Source organism: Miniopterus schreibersii (genome assembly GCF_964146895.1).
Source record: "Miniopterus schreibersii genome assembly, chromosome: 3".
Classification (NCBI taxonomy): Eukaryota; Metazoa; Chordata; class Mammalia; order Chiroptera; family Miniopteridae; genus Miniopterus; species Miniopterus schreibersii.
This window is the reverse complement of record NC_138103.1, coordinates 17,789,974-17,809,153: the sequence shown is the minus strand read 5'-3', so window position 1 is coordinate 17,809,153 and position 19,180 is coordinate 17,789,974. Positions and strand designations below refer to the sequence as shown.

Genomic DNA, 19,180 nt, shown 5'->3' with positions numbered 1-19,180 from the left:
AAGAATTGGGCTTCAGGGTCAAAACAGGGGAATTGGACTTGGTGGGGCTTGGTGGATAAGAGCGTGGGCACTGGAGCTGAATGGACCTGGGGTGTGTGCCAGGTGTGGGGGCTTCTACATGTAAATCCCTAGACGGTGCCTGGTGACAATGAGCTGCCAATGAGGGGCAATTCCTACTACCCCCACCTGCTCGGTGGCTTTGGGTCTGCTGGACTTTTCAGAGCCTTTGACTAGGCTCTCCAGGGGTCACAGTTTTGCAGGGGTTGGAGCCAGAAGGATAAACTCAAAAGATCAGCTGGAGGAGAAACTGCAGGCTTGGACCCTGATGGGAAAACTCCACTGTCTCCCTTACTGGGCAGAGAAACTGTAGATGTGCAGCTCGTTCTCCACCTCCCACATTTTTAGAGCTAAATATAACCTCACATCCACGCACAACCAAACAACAAAACCAGGATACAGATTCACCAAATATGGAAGTTTTAAAAATGTATATCAAAGGTGGGAGGAACCTGCTACACTGGACCAGCTGTGAATAAGCCTCTTTTTTTTCCTCCCAGGAGCAGAAGGTTGAAAAGAGACACAAGAGGCAGGAGACCCCTTATCTTTATTTCCTGTGCCCTGCCTGGCCCCGGCATACAGCAGGGCCTAAGTAAATGACTGCTGAACAAACGCAGAGCCCCTTCAGTCGCCCAGACACACTACTAGTTCCCAGTTCAACAGTAAACCCATCAGGACTTAAGCCTTGTCAACTCTTACTTTTAACCCTCAAGTTTTCACCCAAATGAGTTCCTGTCTTTGGTGTCACTCTATCATTTAGGGAGTGGGAGTGGGGCTGACACTTGTTTTCAAGAGAAACACTTTCTTCATTGCAGGAAGAGAAGTGAAAGACTAGACCCAGGTCTTGGGGAAGAGTGGCCCAGATGAGGAAGTGGGACCACTCATGAGCCACGGTCCCTGTCCCAAAGGGATGACTGTAAATGAATGAATTTAGATTTCCACAAAGCAAGTTACCATGTCTTTCCGTTACATACACACATATGCGTGTGCGAACACACAATATCTAAGGTTATCATGGGTTTGTTTTTTAACAAAAGCCATCAAAATCCAGGAAGGCATTTGCAGAACTTTGCAGAACCTCAATTCTCATACATATACTTAAGGCCTGAATCAGAATGTTTTTCCATCATGGTCAACAATGTTCTCATTTCTTAAAAAAAACACAAAAAACACAAAACCGAAAACATTTACTTTATTTCATTTTTAAATCCAACCACTTTAGTCAAGGACTAACATTCTGCAACAGACCATTTAATGACTGGAATTCTCTAATCCTTTCCTGGAGAAACGTCCCTCTCAAAACCAAATTGGGGCTTTTGATTAAAATTCCTCCTGATTAAAATCGGCTGGAGAGAACTCCCATTCTCAGTGCCACTGTCCTAGACCAATGATGCATGAGAAGAAACAAGAAGGGCCTCTGCGGTTTGAGGAGCCAAGGGAGTGGTACCTTGTGTGTGTGGGAGATGGTCAGAATGCCATGGAAGGTGACATTTGAGCCTTTTAGGGCAAAAAGGAGAGTTTTGGGAAGAAGTGAGCTTAAGCTGCCTGGGAAAGCACCAATCACAGGAAGAACCTACAGCAGGAACCCAGGGGAAGGATAGAGAAGCCTGGCAAGAAAGGCAGGAAGTGGCTAGGTGTCCGGAACTGGGGGAGGCAACTTGGGGAATGTCAGTGGGCAGACAACAGGGACACCCTGGGGATGGTGCAGGAAGGGGGGAGGCACAAAGAAAAGTCTTAAACTGTCCTGCTAAAGTGAAGCCCTGCTGGGCTGATCTCAGCCCTGCAGAGGGCTGAAAGGTCAGAAGGATCTGCCAAAGACATGCTGGAGATGGGGCCCAGTCACATAACCCGAGAGCATCTGACGGGTCACTGTCCCTACCCTGTGCATCTGCCATTGGTACTTGGGGACTCCTTAACTGCAAAAAGTCACGCAGAGCCTCGGCTCACTTCTCTTTCCCCACCTGTTGCCAGATTCCACACTCCACCCATTGTAGGTAGAACGATGGCCCTCAAATATATGCCTGCTCTAATTCCTGGAACCTGTGAAATTGTTACTTTACAAGAGGGATTTCACAGGTGTGGTTAAATTAAAACCCTTGAGATGGGGAGATGATCCTAAATTATCTGGGTGGCTCTATCTAATCAGAAGGGGTCCTTGAAAGTGGAAAAGGGAAGCAGAAGAGGTCAAGGTGATGTGATGAGAATGGTTCAACCCAGCACTGCTGGTTTTCAAGATGGAAGGGGGGCACGAATACAGGAGCCTCTAGAAGCTGGAAAAGTCTGCATAAATCTAGCCTGTTGATTCTTCCTTAGAGCTTCCAGAAAGAATGGGAGACCTGCCAACATCTCAATTTTAGCCCACTGAGACCCACACTAGACTTCTGACCTATAGAACTATAAGATGACAAGTGTGTGCTGTTTTAAGTCACTAGGTTTACAGAAATTTGTTACAGCAGCAATAGGAAATGACATACCACGTGATGTTCTAGACACAGGGTACTAAGAGGGTCACCACACTATTTTGTGACTTCACTTAGGATGGCCCCTGCCTGGAACATTCTTGCTCAGCTTATCTGCCTGCTCAACACCCACTGAGAACAACACTCGGCTCAGTAGTTGGGGCTCTCAGTAGCAATTCCTATCCCTGTTTACCCCACATCACGAGCAAAGGTCCAACTACTCTCTATTCTCCCTGCTGCACCTACAGTTTCCATCAAAGCACCTACATCCATCTGCTGATGTAACTCCTGCCAGGATGCCAGCAGCCACCTAAAGGGACAGGATGCCTCATTTCTCTGTGTAATTCTGCCACCTAGCAGAGTGCCCACCACTCAGTAAATAATAGCTGGACAGCAAGACACATCAGTGGGTAACTGAATGAACAGAAGTGTCCTAGCCCAGAGTCAAGTGTACAAGTTCTGCATCTGAATCTTGCATTTGTGTCCTGGCTCCTGCACTTCCTGGCAGTGTGGCCTTGGGCAGATTATTTTACCTCTGCGCTTTGGCTTCCTCATCTGTAAAGTGGGGATAACAACGGGACCTCTGTGGTCAGGTTGTGAGGGTTAAATGAGTTAACCTGAGTAAAATGCTTACAACACTGCCTGGCCCGAGACTGTGGATCAAAAGATGGTTCTACTCTCATGGCTGTGCTCCAGTGGAGGACAGGAACCGAAGGGAAGCAGCTGAAGCCAGGGCCGTGGCAGTGGCGATAAGGCCACATAAATCCAGCCTAGAGCCTTCACTAGACACTACCTGGGACTCGCATTTCCACCTCCAGGTTCCTCTACTAGAATCTGGTTCTGGGCTCATGGGGGTGGAGGCAGCAGAGGAAAGGAGGCCAAGCATGGAATAAAAAAAAACTGTAGATCTTCATCAATTTTGCTGCTGTGTAGAATGCAACCAACCCATCACTGGGAGAGAGGCAAGTTTTATGAGCAACCAGTTAAAGGCTAAAGGTTAACTGGAGTCATTTAAATGACATGCATATTTCCTGGCTTTGCACAGCACTGGAAAACCCCAATTGCACTTAGAAAAATGCAAAGCGTATTATACAACTCAAAGGCCTGGGTATGGGTAGTGAAAACAGATGAATGCAAAAGATAATTTGGATGTGCCAAGCTGAAAACCAGGAAACTGCATGGGACTTTTTGCATAAGGATTTGGCAGGATGAAAGGTCTACTGCATGTTGAACCTGGTATAAAAATGGTGACCACACCAGACCAAGGGAGGAAAGAGGGGAAGATGGGATGATAACTTTTAGCTCTTAATTATAGGCAAATGAGTTCTAAGCCTCCTGGTCTGCCTGTCTGCTCTGAGGCATTTTTACAACTCTGCCTGAAGCAGACCAGGCTGTTTTCAAGACTGGTGCTGGTTCAAGACAACCAGAGAGTCAGGGACAGGTTGGGGTTTCAGTGCTGCAGAGACAGCTCTGCAAGGGTCCCTCTCACCCAGCCCACGTCAATTATAAACAGGGCCAAGCACAGTGCCTGCCTGAGCCCATGTGTAGCTGGGGGCGGGTGTGGGGGACTGCAGTGCTGGGTTTGGGGGGTGGGGGCGGATCAGGAGGCCCAGACCCTCACCCAGGTCTTTCTTCTCTCCGACTAGGTACCCTCAGGCTTGACAGATAAAGTGATTTGTCTTCAACTAAGGGAAGGCATGCTGTATGCACAGTTAACTTAAACTCAACTGTACACATTTAGGAAGAGAGATGGGAGAAGAACATAGCTTAAATACTACTGGCCTCTTTGGCTGCCACCCCACTGAAGGAGTGAGCCTGAAATGAGCCTGGAGTGAGCCTGAGGGGGAGGTGGAACTCTGTGACTCCCTGTGGACCCCTCCTGCCTCTCTCCTGAGAGCCCCTCCTAGTGCCTAGTGGGATTCTCCCAGGTAAAGATACCTCCTCTCAGAAAACACAGCCTCCTCTCTGCTGATGCTCAAGGACAGATAGGTCTTTTTCAGCCCTGTAGTGAAGAGTCGCTGCGTCAGATGCCTTGAGAGATGTCATTCTCCTACATGTCACCTTTCCAAGGGATTTGCAAGAGTGACTTGGATGCACAAGGTTTCTACCTTGGAAGCTGACATCAGAACCTAGAGAGAGATGTGACCACCATATCATGCTAGCAAAACCAGCCTCCCTGAGAACATCTGGTTGACTAAGAGGTGGGCAAGGAGAGCTCTGAGAAGGAACTGGAATTCATGGAGGGCAGCAAGGTAGAAACTAAGTGTTCAGGTCCAGAACATTCCCCATTCTGTCTAACCCAGTGATTCTCAACACTGGTTGTACAATGGAGCATTTAAAAATAGAGATGCCAGGGCCCCACCCCTGGAACAAGTGGATCAGAACCTTCTGAGTGTGTGTGTGTGGGGGGGAGCCTGGGCATGGACAGTTTCTAGGTGATGCTAAAGTGATTTTAAAGCACAGCTTGGGTTGAGGATCTCCACTGTCTCCCTCTTCTGACACAGAGAGTCCCAGGCCAGAAACAGCCAGACCACCAGCCTTCCCACCACCCACCTACTGCCTGGGACCTGTCTTGTCCTATGGAGTTAGGAGCAAGTTATACGCCCTGAGAGCAGTTCCTCTGATGTGTGGCCACACACAAGGGCAGCATGGCAAACCAATTTTCACTTCTATTTTCAGGCAGGTCAAAGTGAAATGACAATTTAAGCTTTTAAATGTCCCAAGATCAGTATTCTGTACATTTCTTAAAAGCTCAGCAGAGCAAACAACATTTGACATTCATTTGAAATATCTGTCCAGACCGCCTACTGCGCCCCACAGTGTGCTGGTCACTGGGAATACAGTATCCTTGTCACAGGAGTCCTGAATTCTTAAATCAGGACATTCTCTTAACTCAGAGATCCAATGGTTATTCCAGGTGCTTCCTAGGCCTCCACTTTGACCCTTACTTGGGATTTTAGGTGGAACACTAACCTGAATGAAATGTATCTCCCTGCTGAGAGGGAGGGAGGAAGGTGCTGGTCCCTTTTTCAATTCCTGTTTTTCCTAATGGGGACTGGGGTGGGCTGCTGGTGAGGACAGGCTGAAAGCAGAGTGAGCTTGTTAGCAGGACAGGTGCTGGACAAAGTGACACTAACATCCTGGCCTGGGGGAGAGGACAGTGCAAGTCAGATGGCCTGTTCCTGTTGTGGACCTTTGGTAAAGGTCACGGTGTCTGATGCTGCTTCAGTCTCCCCAGAGATTTGTTTGGGGTGTTCTGTGGTTGATGAGATATCAGGGCCCGAAGCCAATCCTCCCCTCCTGAGGCCACAGCAGTCCTGTGTTGTGCCTGGTAGCTGAGTAGGGGGGTAGGTGTGGGCGGGAAACTGTCTGCTTTGGGGTGAGGAGTCCTGTGTAGGCAGAGCCCCAGACAGCCTCATCAAGTGGGTTGGAGTGAGGGATGTCTTAAAACTCAACATTAACCCTCCACCCCATTCCCCCCATGAATTCTTGTTTCCTGTGGCAGTTCACTGCCCTCCCTCCTATAGCCAGGTGTGATTAAGGAGGCTGGCTTCAGTAGCACCACAAGGCAGTGGGAGCTCGGGAGCCACTCTGAAGCCAGCAGTCCAGGAGGGAATCTCCCATGTTCCTTATGGCTGGAGCAGCATTGGCGGGGGGTGGGGGGGTGTAAGAGGTGAGATGGGGTACTCATTATGCTGTTCCTGCAGATCACAGGCAGGAGACTTGGGGCTGACCCTGAGATGGACAACTAGGGTCTTAGGAGGATTGCAATGGGCTGTTGGTGGAGAGATGGCAGTGGAGGAAGCTGGTACCCCAGCCAGAGAGTGGTTTCCAAAGTCAGAACCAGGGTGGAGGTGCTGAAGGTGGGGAGCAGGGGTGGATTCTGGATCTATCTAATGCCTGAACTGGCAGCATTTGCATTCAGCTTTGCTGTAGAAATGAGAGAGACAGAAGATAGTACACACCAAGGCTTCTGGCTTGAAAGATGGAATTTCCGATTACTGGATAGGGAGAACTGTCGAGTTTGAGGTGCTTCTCTGTTGGCCTTTGCTGGCTTGGGCTCTCTAAGTCATGCCAGGCACTGTGCTCAGCACACCAGGCAGCATCTCTACCTCCCGACAGCCCCACGAGGTAGAGACAGAGATGTGTGAGGTTAGGAGGACATGTCAAGGTTATAAAGCCTAAGAGTGCCAGGGCAGGAACACACTGCTCACTGGAGCCCCGTCTGCTTCTCTGGTTGTACTGAGATGAAGCCGAATCCAGAATCCACCCACTTCCCAAGGGCTGTGATGTGCTCCAGAAGATGTTGCTCCTTGAGCAAATCTAAGCCAGCAGGTCCCTCTTATGGGAGAAATCAAAACTGTGGTCCCATTTTCAAATGCGTGGGAAGGACCGGGATTTGGAAAAAACACTCAAATTGTGGAGTACCTTCATCAGAATTTATCATTCTAATAAGCCGAGACAGAAAAAGCTCAAAACCCAATCTACTACTCAAATGCCTCATTTCCCAGTGCTTAGAATAGAATCTAGAAATTCTGCTTTGTAGAGGAAAAAAATAATGACTTCTGTCTTTTTCAGAAGAACTGTCCTAGGACTGCTTCAATACATAACCAACAAGAGGGCACAGCCATTAGGTGACCTTGTGATTTCAGCAGAACATGTCTCTCTAATGCAGCTCAATTATGATTGTAAGTTTATAAAACAGGGAAAGATTACAGGAATATACATTAAACCACATCAATGAGAGCTACTGAGAAAAAAAATTGGTTCAACAGACAGGTACCAATCAAATAATCAATACGCAGGAAACAGCTACATTACCCTGCTTTAAAAGAACCAAATAATGCTGCAATTGGATTTACTTAAAAATTTTCCACTTGAACAAAACTGACAGCTGTATTATAATCACATTTCCAGTCACTTTATAAGATACAAATTTCATTTCTCCATATTCGACTTCATTTCTGAAAAGGGGCCAGCAACATTATTCATCAAGCACATGGAGCAGGAGCCTAATCACAGAGAGGGGGAGACGCTGTTAATTCCATGTTTTCCGTTCCCTTAGAGAACTGGTGGTTTAATTCAAACGTCATTTTTTTCTCATCAGCCTAGTTCAGGTCCTAGTTTCAAAGAGAGGCGGGGGGGGGAAAGCAGCACTTTAGCCCTTAGGTAAAATGATTTGGGCTAGTGCAACTGCTGAAATGAGACAATCTATATTTTTAGAAAGCACCAAGGTGGGTTTAAGAGTCTTGGTATATTTCATTAGTGCAGGAAGTCTGCAGTGGGAACTTGTTTACTCGAATGTATGGGAATGTTGAACAAACACCATTCTTGTAATGCAAATCCAACTGCCCCAAATTATTCAACAACATTTAAAAATATCATTTTTGTATTAACGAAAGGGACTTAAGTGTTTATGAATAAAGTGACTGCTAAAGCTATAATCAGTTCAATTCAACAAGCCCTCTTCCAGTGCCTACTATGTGCCAGGCCCTGTGCCTGGCATTAGGGATGGAAAACAAAGTGTTCAGTGCATGTGTAAGGTGTGCTTGGGGAGAGTAGAGGAGGTGGAGGGCTACCTAATTCTTTGGTGAGGAGGAAGGAGATTGGGAATGAAGTCTGGGACGGCAAGCCAGGCCAAGGGGACAGCCTGGGGCAAAGAGCAACAAGTGGGATGCAATAGGCAGGCTGTGTCCAAGAGCCTGTAGACAGCAGCACAGCCAGGTGGGCTCAGGTACAGTAAGACGAAAGGTAGGAGTGGAGGGACAAGGCTAGGTCTGGCAACTGTGCTGAGCAGCTCTGAAAGCTGACAGCAGGGAAGTGATGGTGGGCTAGCTGTGTCTTTGACACAGGCAGCAGGGTGGATGGACCAATGGGGCAATATCATGGGCGGGGATCCCACATGGGAGACACTGGGCACGGAGAGCCTGGGGTGGGGAGTGGGCAGAGCTGCAGAGATGGGATGGCTGGTGATTTCCTGGCCGTGGAGCAAAGGGGCGTCAGGAGTGGTTCCAAGTTGGCAGGTCAGGTGACGAGCAAGTGAGGTTGCCCACCGGGGTGCTCTGTCACACGTCTACATGTGAGGAGACCCAGTGTGGACTGCACTACTTTTAGACAAAACACAGCGGGAAAGTGCAGGCCAAAGAGCCACAAAACCACACTAGCCTGGAGAGTGGACTTCAAATGCAGTGTCCACACTTGCCTCTCAGGTTTCACAACATTGGTTCACTTCAGCGTCAGCACTACACAAACCACTTCTCAGCGGCTCCATGCCTGAACACTTGAACTAAATTGCCCCCAAGGAGCCATCTGGGTCTGAATCAAGCCTTCCCTGTAGGTTTCAGTTCTCTAGTCAGCCAGCACCCACTTTCCTAAAAGTCATCTTTCCAAGAAACTTACTATCTAATTAATAAGCCTGTGTGTCCTCCTCCACTTCTCAATGCATCCCATGGACAGAACAGAAGGCTTGCTCTGTCAGAACTCCTACAGAGAACCTTCTAGTAAAAAAAGAGTTCCTTGCCCGATGTGTAGTCAATAGGAATGATGATGACTGTTTTTACTAGGAAAGCTTCCACACATGGAGGACGCGGCTGAGCTTTTTTAATTTTTTTTTTGCAACTTTCTTTTTTGCTGTTGTTACACTATTACAGATGTCCCCCCATTCTGCTGAGCATTTTTGATGGATTCTCTCTTTTAACCTACAGAATAATCCTGAAGCAGGCACAATCATCCCCACTTTACAGATGAGGAAGAAAGGCTCAGAGAGGTTAACTAGTTTGTTCAAGGTCACACAGCTGGGATTCAAACCCAGGTTTTAATGACTCCAGGGCCCTGGTTCTTGAACATAACATTCCTCATTAATTAAACGTTGGATTTTGAAAAACATTGACTTTCAAATGTTGATTTCCCCCTTGCTACTTCCTTTGGCTTTTATTTTGAAAACTTTTCAAACTTCTAGAAAAGTTTAAATAATAGTACAATTAACACACATATGCCCTTCACCTGGGTTCACTGTTACTATTCAGCTGCATCTGCTTCCTCTCTCACTATACCCACACACACATTTTTATTTTGTGAATCATTTCAAAGCTGTAGGCCGCATGATACTTTACCCCTAAACACTACATCCCGCACTTCCTAAGAATAATGACATCTCTCACAGTACCACATCATTATCACACCCATGGAGTTTAATACCAACCTTAATTTTATTATCTAATCACAACTATATGCAAAATTTTTCCAATTTTACAAAAAAATGTCCTTTAAAGCCACAATCCCCAATCCAATATCCAATCCAAGCTGACAGCTATCATGTTTCTTTTCATTTCAATCATCTAGGACAGTACCCTGACCCTCTCCCCCCCAATATTTTTGGTCTTCCATGACATTTAGATTTATAAAAAGTTCCCATCAGTTGTTTTCCAGAATGTCCCACATTCCGGATCTGACTTTCACAGTCTTCATTATTTATATGCTATTTTCTCATTTTCGCCAGGATGAGGCACACGACAATGACTGGAACATCAGCAAAATAAGACAACATAGAGAACTGTATAGAACTGACAGGACCACAAGAGAAGAAAATCAATGAGCTCACATTTTCAGGGACTTATGCTCAAACCACATAACTTGCCTGGGGAGCTTTATAACACTTTTGCTGGAAACGAATCTAGGCAGCCAGATGAATGCAGCCAGGGAATTCCACTTGGCCTGAAAGCACTGGCCTGCAAGGGCGCTGGGACAAAGCACGAAGAGTGATAGGACTGGGGAAATGGGGGTTACTGCAGGGTCATTCATGACATTCACATTTATATTCATCAACAAACATAAGAATAATAAAGAAAAAGTACTTGGTCCAGACTTGGTACAGAATTCAAACATGGGTGGAGAATCTGGAGTACGGTTACCACACGGGGGCTTCTTTGAGCCCAGCAAGAGTCCACAGCTGCGCTGGTTCTGCAGGAGGAGGAGTATGCAAGTGGGCACAGGCAAGGCAAAGGCCCTGAGGTGGGAACACGCCTGATGTGTCTGAAGAACAGCAAGGAAGCAGAGAAAGCCAGGTGGTGCCAGATGATGCTCAGCCTTGTAAGTTGCCGTAAAGGTCTCTGCTTTTAGTGGGAAAGGACTGGAGGCCACTCTGAGTACATGAAGGACATGATCTGACATATTTTGAGAGGATAACAGTGGGTGCTGTGTCGAGAATTAACTATAGGGGACAAGGCAGAAGCAAGTGACTGGCTAAGATGCTAATCTAACAATCCAGGTAAAAGACGATGGTAGCAAAACGAGGTGTTCAGGGGTGGGGTTGGAAGAGATGGTCAGAACCTGGATATATTTGGAGGGAAGAGCCAAATAGGAATGCTGACCAACTGGAAGTCCAGTTTGAGAGAAAGAATGGAGTCAAGTATGAGCCCCAATTTTTTGCCACAAGGATGGAGTTCCACCAACTGGGAGATGGAAAGCTGTGGGAGGCAGGTTTGTGGGAAAGATCAAGTTCCACTGTGTTCATGGTAAGTGTGAGGTGTTGCGCAGGCAGCTGGGTCCTCAGGTCTGGGGTTAAGTGGAAACTCATGGCTGGAGAAAGAATGAGCTGGGGAGAAGGGTGCATGCCCACAAGAGAGGCAGCCAACTGCTGCCTGTGGGGATGGAGGCTCCATGGGGACAGACTGTCAGTTTTCAAAGTGATAGTTACCTGGGTTTATACAATAAAATACCCTGATTTTAAAATATTGACAACTAATATAAAATTCTATCAGCCTACATCTGCTGGCCTATTTGCCTGAGAGCCAGTAGTTCGCAACCTCTACATACACCTTACTCTGCCTTACGATAATTCTGCAAAGGTGGGCACTGCTGCTCTCACTTTGCCAATGAGAGAACTGAGGCTCAGAAAGGCGAATCAACTTGTCCAAGGTCACACAGAGAGGAAGAGGCAGACCTGGGATCCAGATGTCAGATCTGTCCTCTCTTAAGTCTGTATTTTTCTGGGACCCAAGGTTTCACCATATCCTCAGCCCCTTCTTAAAGAGGCAGGTCCTGGGCTAGAAACAGTCAGAAGGAGAGCAGATGGAAGGTTCACAGCAGCCTGCCTTGCCAAGGGAGAACAACAACTGAAACAGTGTTATTGTTAATAATTAGCTTCAAAGGCAGGATGGATTGGGTTCCAGGGAACAAGCTAGATCAAACAGGATGGGCCTCCTTGCAATAAGAGTCCCTGCACCCAGGCCATGGAGCAGAACACAGCAGCACTCAAGAACAATGCACTGCGGCTAGCCAGGATGTGTGAGAAACACATGGGCACCACCTTTTGGACACTTCTGCACCATGAGTTTCCCAAGGGAGCTCCCTGCTGTAACCATCCCCTCCCCCAACTCCATAAATCTACTCTTCACACTGAGGCCAGAGGGGCTCTCTGAGGCACAAATTTGATCATGTTGCCCTATTAAAAACTTCTCTCACTGTATTTAGGAGGAAACCTGAATCTTTGATACACCTACAAGGCCTGTACACTGGGCAATCTCTTCCACCTTATCTCACCGCTGCTATACTTCTCTCCTGCCTGCGCTCTGGCCACACTACTATTTCTCATCTTCCTCAACTTGCCATCTGCCCCAGGGCCTCTGCTTCTGCAAAGTTCCTTCCTGGAACCCACATCCACACCCAGCCCTCAGATGGGTCTCTCTTCCTCAGAAGTTCTCTGACCTCTGGGCAGGTCAAACCCCATTCCCTGCTCCCACAGAACTTAGCACAGTGGCATCTGACTTTGGTCGGCCTGATGCTGTGATCAGTGCTCGCCTCCCCCAGAAGAAACTGAACTAGAAAAGACAGACACTGGCTTTCACTCTTGTCATTGGTCTACACTTGAGATTTTTTTAAAGACACCCATTGAAGCACAGTATGAGACAACAGTTCCACTACTGTTTCTTGGACTGTCCCTCGTTCTGAAATGATGTCCTTCCTATTTATCTGGTATTAACAGGGTCCTTTCTTTTATGAAATGATAGTTCATAAACACTTTTTTCTAAATATGACTACTTGGTGAAATAAAAAATTGGTAATCCCAGAGGCTCTGTTGAGTTTTATTTTTGTTTGGCCATTTCACTGGGCCATGAAGTCCCAAGGTCTGGGAACCACTGTTCTACACTATGACAGATATCCTCTAGGCCCCCAGGCCCTGGCAAATGTGTTCAGCCTGTGAGGAGTCAGATTCAGAGCACAGAGACCTGCGTATCTGTGCACATCTGTCTGGAGGGCTGGGCTTTCTCACAGACCGCTGGACCTAGGATCCTAAAAGCTGCTGCAAAGCGTCTGAAGAGCAGTCATCTTGGTTACAGCAGAGCAGAAATGGAAGTGCCAACAACTGTGGAATGGTTACATGAGGCCATTTCACAGGATTACATGAGTGGAATATTACGTAAGTTATTAAACACAGTAATTCTGAAATCTATGAGATAACATGGAAAACAGCTTCTGAGGGGAACAAGAAGAGGTTTTCTACCCACTCCCTGGACATCCGGCACCTGGCCACCAACTAACCTCGCCATCTTCCATTTGGATACATCTCCCTCCCCAAGGCTGGCCCTTGGATCAGAGAATCACAGGCCCCCAGGCCTTGCTGCCTGGATTGGTTCCAAGATCAGAGCCCAGAGTCAAGTGAAATCTCCCATGGTGGATAGTCACAAAATGCTGCCCCCAGACTGTGTCCCCATTCCCCTTTTCCCACTGTCATCAGCCCATGGGAAGCTGCCACAATTGCCTAAATGATCTCCCTTCAATTGTGCCAGGCACTGATCTAGGCACTTTACAAATAATAACTCATTTACTCCTCCCAACTCACATTTTACAGAGTAGGAAACTGAAGCATCAAGAGATTAAGTTACTGGTCGAAGGCAACACACTGGCAAGTGGCAAGGGGCAAAGCTGGGATTTCATTCCAGACACAGTCTGGTTCCCAAGCCCACGCTTACAACCACTATGCTCCGTGGCCTCTGTAGTCCCTCAGCATGGCTCACAGGTCCCTGCTGGGACCGCCTGACCTGGTAGTTACAGTTCTAGAAGTACACTTTCAGGACAGATGTCCCTGCAGGAACCTTCTGATGGCCTCCCACTACGCTGGAATTGAGATCTGGTTCATCTCTGGCCCTCTCCCCACTGCTTCTTGACTGCCAGCCATACCAGCGTCCTTTAAGATCCTGGGACACACCAAGCTCTCTCTCATCCTCCAGCCCCACCTCTGTCATCCCCTCTAACTGGTAGGCCTCGTTTCTACATTTTCTCATAGAATCTTCTGGTCCCTCCTTGCATAGCACCTCTCTGAAGAGGCCCTCCCTAATCAGCCTACCAGGTCTTTTCTCCTGGCTATTCACTAGCACAAGACCCTGTTCATTACCTCCACAGACTACCTCAATGACTGTTAACTTACATCCTTACCTCCTCTATCCCCCCCCCCCCCCCCATCAACTAGAAGCATCATAAGGGCAGAGACCAAGTCTGGCTTTAGCTCACTATCACATCCCAGCTCCCAGCACTGTGCCTGGAATACAGCAGGTACTCAATAAGTAATTGAATGAATGAATGGATTTCACTGAATGGATTTCATAAATGGATTTTAAAAATCAGAATACAAGATCAGATAAATGCAGCACATGGCATGGCTACAACTACGTAAAGGTCAAGTGCCCAAGTGGATAAGGCTGGAAAGGAAACCAGAAGTTTCCTGAGGATGCCTGGTATCTCCTGAGGGTGTTCGGATAATGAGGGAAGTTCCCCCTCCTGTGACTGCCCATGTTATCTGGAAACAGGAAAGACTCCTTTCAAAAGGCTCCAATGCCAATCCAGGCAGAGAACCTGGATTCTCACTGAAGCCTGCTTGTCCTTGACAGGGATTGTCGGTCAGTAGGCCTGTTGGTGAATGTACAGGTGTGCCCTGCCTGGACAGAAGGTCCAGCTCCCTTCATTTCAGCCCAAGCAGCCTCAACTGCCTTTCTCACCCACCAAAACAGTGCCATCATACAAGTGATACACTGGTTTGAATATTTCAGGATATGTTCCTCAAAATGTTGTTAAAGCAGAAAAGCCCCACCCCTTGGTGCTCCACAGTATGAGTTGTATCTTGTTAATCAGCAGATACAACAGGGATGACACCCAGCTCTTATTCACTGAGCACCTCCTATGCGCCTAGCACAGTGCTGTGTCCTTTACATGCGTTTTCTCATCTGATCTTCAACAGTCCTTGCAAAGCCTTTTAGAACCATTTTAAAGGCAAGGCCACTGGGCCTCACAAGCATTAAGACCTCGAGCAAGGTCACAAAGCTGATTACTTCCAACTATACCAGAGACCGCAAAATCACGTCAATGGGGCCAGGGCGGCAGAACAAAGGAGAGCACAGGCCCCACGTCTGGGGGCTGCCCCCCCGCCCCCCCAGGTCCATCCAGAATAGCAGAGGGGCTAGAGAAGATCATGATTTGCAATGGTGGCAACCAATTCAATTAAGAAGATTAACCAAAGTCCCTATCTGTTAGAAGTATTATCAATGCAATAATGATGTCTTCCATTCGCTTTAATACACTGCTCGCGTGGGGTGGGGGTGGGGGGCATGTTTTAAAAAGAGAAATGGTGGGGCAGATACAATGAGACTTAGCAAAAGGGTAATAACTGTTGAAGCTGAAGACTGGGTATGTGGAGATTCATACAGTTCTCTCTGAAGAAATTTCACAACCTTAATTAGTCTAGTCTGTCTTCTCTTCCCCTCCCCTCCCCTCCCTTTCTTTCTTCTTTTCTCCTTCCCTCTTTTCCTCCCCTCCCCTCCTGTCCTGTCCCCTCCCCTTCCTTTTCCTTCCTTCCTTCCCAGCTGCGTTTGCCACCTCTGTTCCCACCACTCTCCTCTTCAGTGAAAACAAAAAGGCTTTAAGCAGTTTGCTTCCCTCTGGAGGAGTGACGAAAGGTTGATGGGATTTTTGATGCTCCTTGTCAGAAGTCACCCCACCAGAGCTCACCTGCCACACGTGGCCTAGGGGCCTGCTGCTGCTGGTCAGCAGACCCGTGAGATGGCTTCTGAGTACTTTTATGCTGTGGTTTCTTATCAAAGTTTGACAAGTTTGGTACATACACCTCTTCCTGCTGTGCAGAGCTAGCATTCCTTTAAGGTGTCAGACCATATCACCTTAGATAAAAGTTGACCAACCTCAAACATTTCTCCCTGAGTCAGCTTCCTTTTCTTTTGTTAGGAAGACAAAACGCTGAGTTCATAAGAAGTATGCCCAGCTTCCAATCGTTCAGCAAATAAAAATGCCTTCACCTACATTCCAATGTTTCCTTTATTTTGTATACACAGAGGACATTATGTGAAATGCAAAGCATGTTAGTATTTCCCCAGTGGAAGGTGAGAAGCTCCTTCTAATCACACACACACACACACACACACACACACACACACACACACACGGTGAACAACACATGCAAATCTTATTCTAGTACTTGTAGAATCCATAATTCCTAATATTTTCTGGATGGCATCCTCTTTAGCAAAGACATAATTTGCAATCAGGCTGGATAAAGACAGACAGCCATTACTTTCTTAATGGCCAACTACCCAAAAATGCTCAGTTAAGTGATCTCAACTAGCAATCTAATCAATTAAAATTGATAAGTGAAATACTTTTAACCTTTATTTCAGCAGACCACTCTTGGTGGGAGAGGGAGAAAATGTGAGTTCCCAGCATAAAATTTAATTCCATTTTCAAATAGAATACAGTAGACCTCTTTAAAGCAAGCTGTTTCCCTCTCTTTCCTTGAATCAAATCAGAGACTGGTTTGTAGTTCTCTCTAGAAAATTCGATCAATTTAAACCCTTATAGAACCTGCCGTGGCCATTTCTCAAGAGTGAAAGGACCAAAGGAGATGGGCATAGAGCACAGAGGGGACATAGCTTCTTTGTTCTTCCAAGAAAAAGAAGGAAAAAAAGAATATAAACAAGAAAAAGGCAGAAAAAGAAGCTAGACACCCAGGTAAACTCTTAATAAGCATTTACTCTGCTCTTTATATGCTTCACCTCATTTAATTCATGGGTGATACTGACTACAACTTCCTGAGAATAGTTACATGCTAGGCACTATGCTTGGTCAAGTTACATTTCATATCACATTTCACTCAAGTGTAAAAATAACCCCGAATATATGGAAGTTCATCCCCATTTTCTAGGCAAGAAAATAGACACTGTGAGGGTTTTAGTCATTTGCTCAAGGGAATACAGAGCAGGGCAGGGGTTTCTAGCCCAAAAGTCAACCCTCAGTGGTCCACTGATGTAAGGAACATTGATGTGAGAGAGAAACACCGATCGGTTGCCTCCTGTACGCACCCTGAATGGGGATCGAACCAGCAACATAGGTATGTGCCTTGACTGGGAAACGAACCCACAACCTTTTGGTGTACGGGATAATGCTCCAATCAACTGAGCCACCTGGCCAGGGCATAACCTGCATTTGTAAAAGCTTTCTTTCTTTCTTTTTGCAGCAGAACCATTTAATCATTGGAATCACAGAAAGCCCTTAATAGACAAAACCAATCAAACTGATGCTGCTATGACTGTATGGAGGACGGGGATCCTGGAGCTTGAGGATCCCTAAAGCCCCTGCACAGATCTTTTAGCAAACCACCCGCAGAGCTTCCCCTGGTCTCCAGAGAGCAAAAGCCGAAGGCCCAGAATCAAGGTGCCAAGAATCTGGGTCCCTTTCTTCGAAAGTTTTATGGGACATGCACAGTCTGTTTGCTTAAGGTCACAGATCAACCCCAGTACAAAATGCAGGTCACACACCAACCCTCCCAATGACGTGTGAGTCAGCACCACTGTCCCCCGTGCTGTGACTCAGAGGGCCAACTCACTGAGATCTAGGACATCATCGGTTTTTATCAGATCTTCCTCCCGCGTCAGTGGCAACTGGGTCTCTGGCTCCCCTCGTAGTTGCAGGGATAGGGAACGGAGCATAAAGAACACCCGGATGGCCTGAAGGAACAGCACAGAGAGCAGAGAAGGGTGAGACTGCAGTCATTTTGGTGAGATGCTCCACATGGAGAAATCACACTGTAACACTTGATTAAAAACAAACAAAGCCCACCTCTCTCCCTCTCCCAGAATCATGGCTCTGGTGCTTTCAGAGCAAGACAAAAACAAAACTAAAACAACAACAAAAAACCCCAAGGGCACAGCCTCTTTTCAGTTATCCACAGTGACAGGCTTGGGCCACATTACCTCAACTGAGCACCTGTCATTTGCCAGGACATTTCCCTAGTGTCATGTGACAAGACCTGCCCCAGGCACACATCTAGGGAGAGCTAGAACTAGGCCTCTTACAATGAAATTTGGAAATCCAAATCACGAGTGAAAGTGTTTCAAGGTCCCACCTGACTGAATGTAGGGGCAGGGGCGGCAGAAGAGAGGGGATGTGGAGCTCAGAGCAGGCCAGGCCCAATTAAAATCCTGGCCCTCCCTGGATGAGCCCCTTCACCTCAAAGTCTCGGTCCCTTGGCCTTCTACCCGGGGTGTGTCACTGACGGGGCAGCAAACCTGGCATATGGCAGGTGTACAGCGATGTTAGTGCCCTGAGTGCCCCTCAAGCCTCCCCAGCCAGCTCTTTGGGAGCAGAGGTGGTTCCATCAGTACTGGGATTCCTGACCCGTGGAAGAGGAGGTCTGATGGAATCAGTGTGGCCATTAGGTGTTTCTAGAGAGCAGGAAAAAAGCAGAGTCCCACACCCGGGAAGCCAGAGAAGTTTGTGCAGAAAGCAGCCTTAACGCTGGGCCAGCCTGCCCTGGTGGCACCCTCCCCACTTGCCCACCAACCAGAGACCAGGAAGTAGAGGGGCAGCCCACAGGAGAGGTCTCCTCCAGACCACTGTCCCTGACTTTAGCTGATGGCCACAGGGCAACAGCTCTGGAGTCAGACATATGAGCTCTGCATTGGACTCCAAGGTCCACCACGCTGGGCAAGGCCTCTGGCCTCTGTGAGCTTCAGTGTTCTCATCTGTGAAGTAGGGAGGGTAGTCCCCACCTCACCCAGCTGCTGGGAGGTTCTGAGACAAAGCTGGGGGGTGGGAAGGGGAGGCAGCCAGCATGTGTTCTGTAAAAGGGCGGCTATCCTTTACTCCAGTCACTCCCCAGCTGGGCACGGGGGCAGGCATGGTGACAAACCACTGTCGCCACTGGCAAGCCACACAAAGATGAATTCCAGCCCACTTTTGGGTCTTCTTGTTTACAGTTCTGAGGGCTACAGGCCAGGACAACTGCCCTTTATATGACAAGATGCCTCCCAAAACAAGGGCTCCTGATAACCCAGGCAGCAAAGATGCCCATCAGCAGGCCTAACCTTAATCCTGCTTTGGCCCAGAACGAGCAGGAGACCGTGGGCCAATCAGTTAATCTAATGTAGAAAACTAGAAGAACAAGTCTACTTCCTGGACCTACTCTGACGTCATGATCCCCCTCAGTCAACCATGAGCCCTAGAGAAAGATAAGCTTTTATTTTATATTGATGATGGTGGTGGCAGTGATGGTGGCATTAGTACTGATCTGATCTTAGTTTTTTAAAGTACAATCTCATAAAGACATCTGCAACAATCAGAAAAAAAGGTATACTTTCATTTAAAAAAATCAAAACAGCCTTTAT

General features: G+C 47.4%; 1 protein-coding gene across 9 annotated transcripts in view; it reads right to left on the bottom strand.

The window, feature by feature from the left end:
- Positions 1–19,180, bottom strand: part of CLEC16A (C-type lectin domain containing 16A) — a 199,126-nt gene that overhangs the window by 85,904 nt on the left and 94,042 nt on the right. For all 9 annotated transcript variants that reach the window (XM_081131421.1, XM_081131426.1, XM_081131420.1 and 6 more), the window contains one exon: positions 17,401–17,521. In XM_081131421.1, coding sequence (XP_080987547.1) covers positions 17,401–17,521 — 121 coding nt within the window. The remainder of the gene's footprint in view (positions 1–17,400; positions 17,522–19,180) is intronic.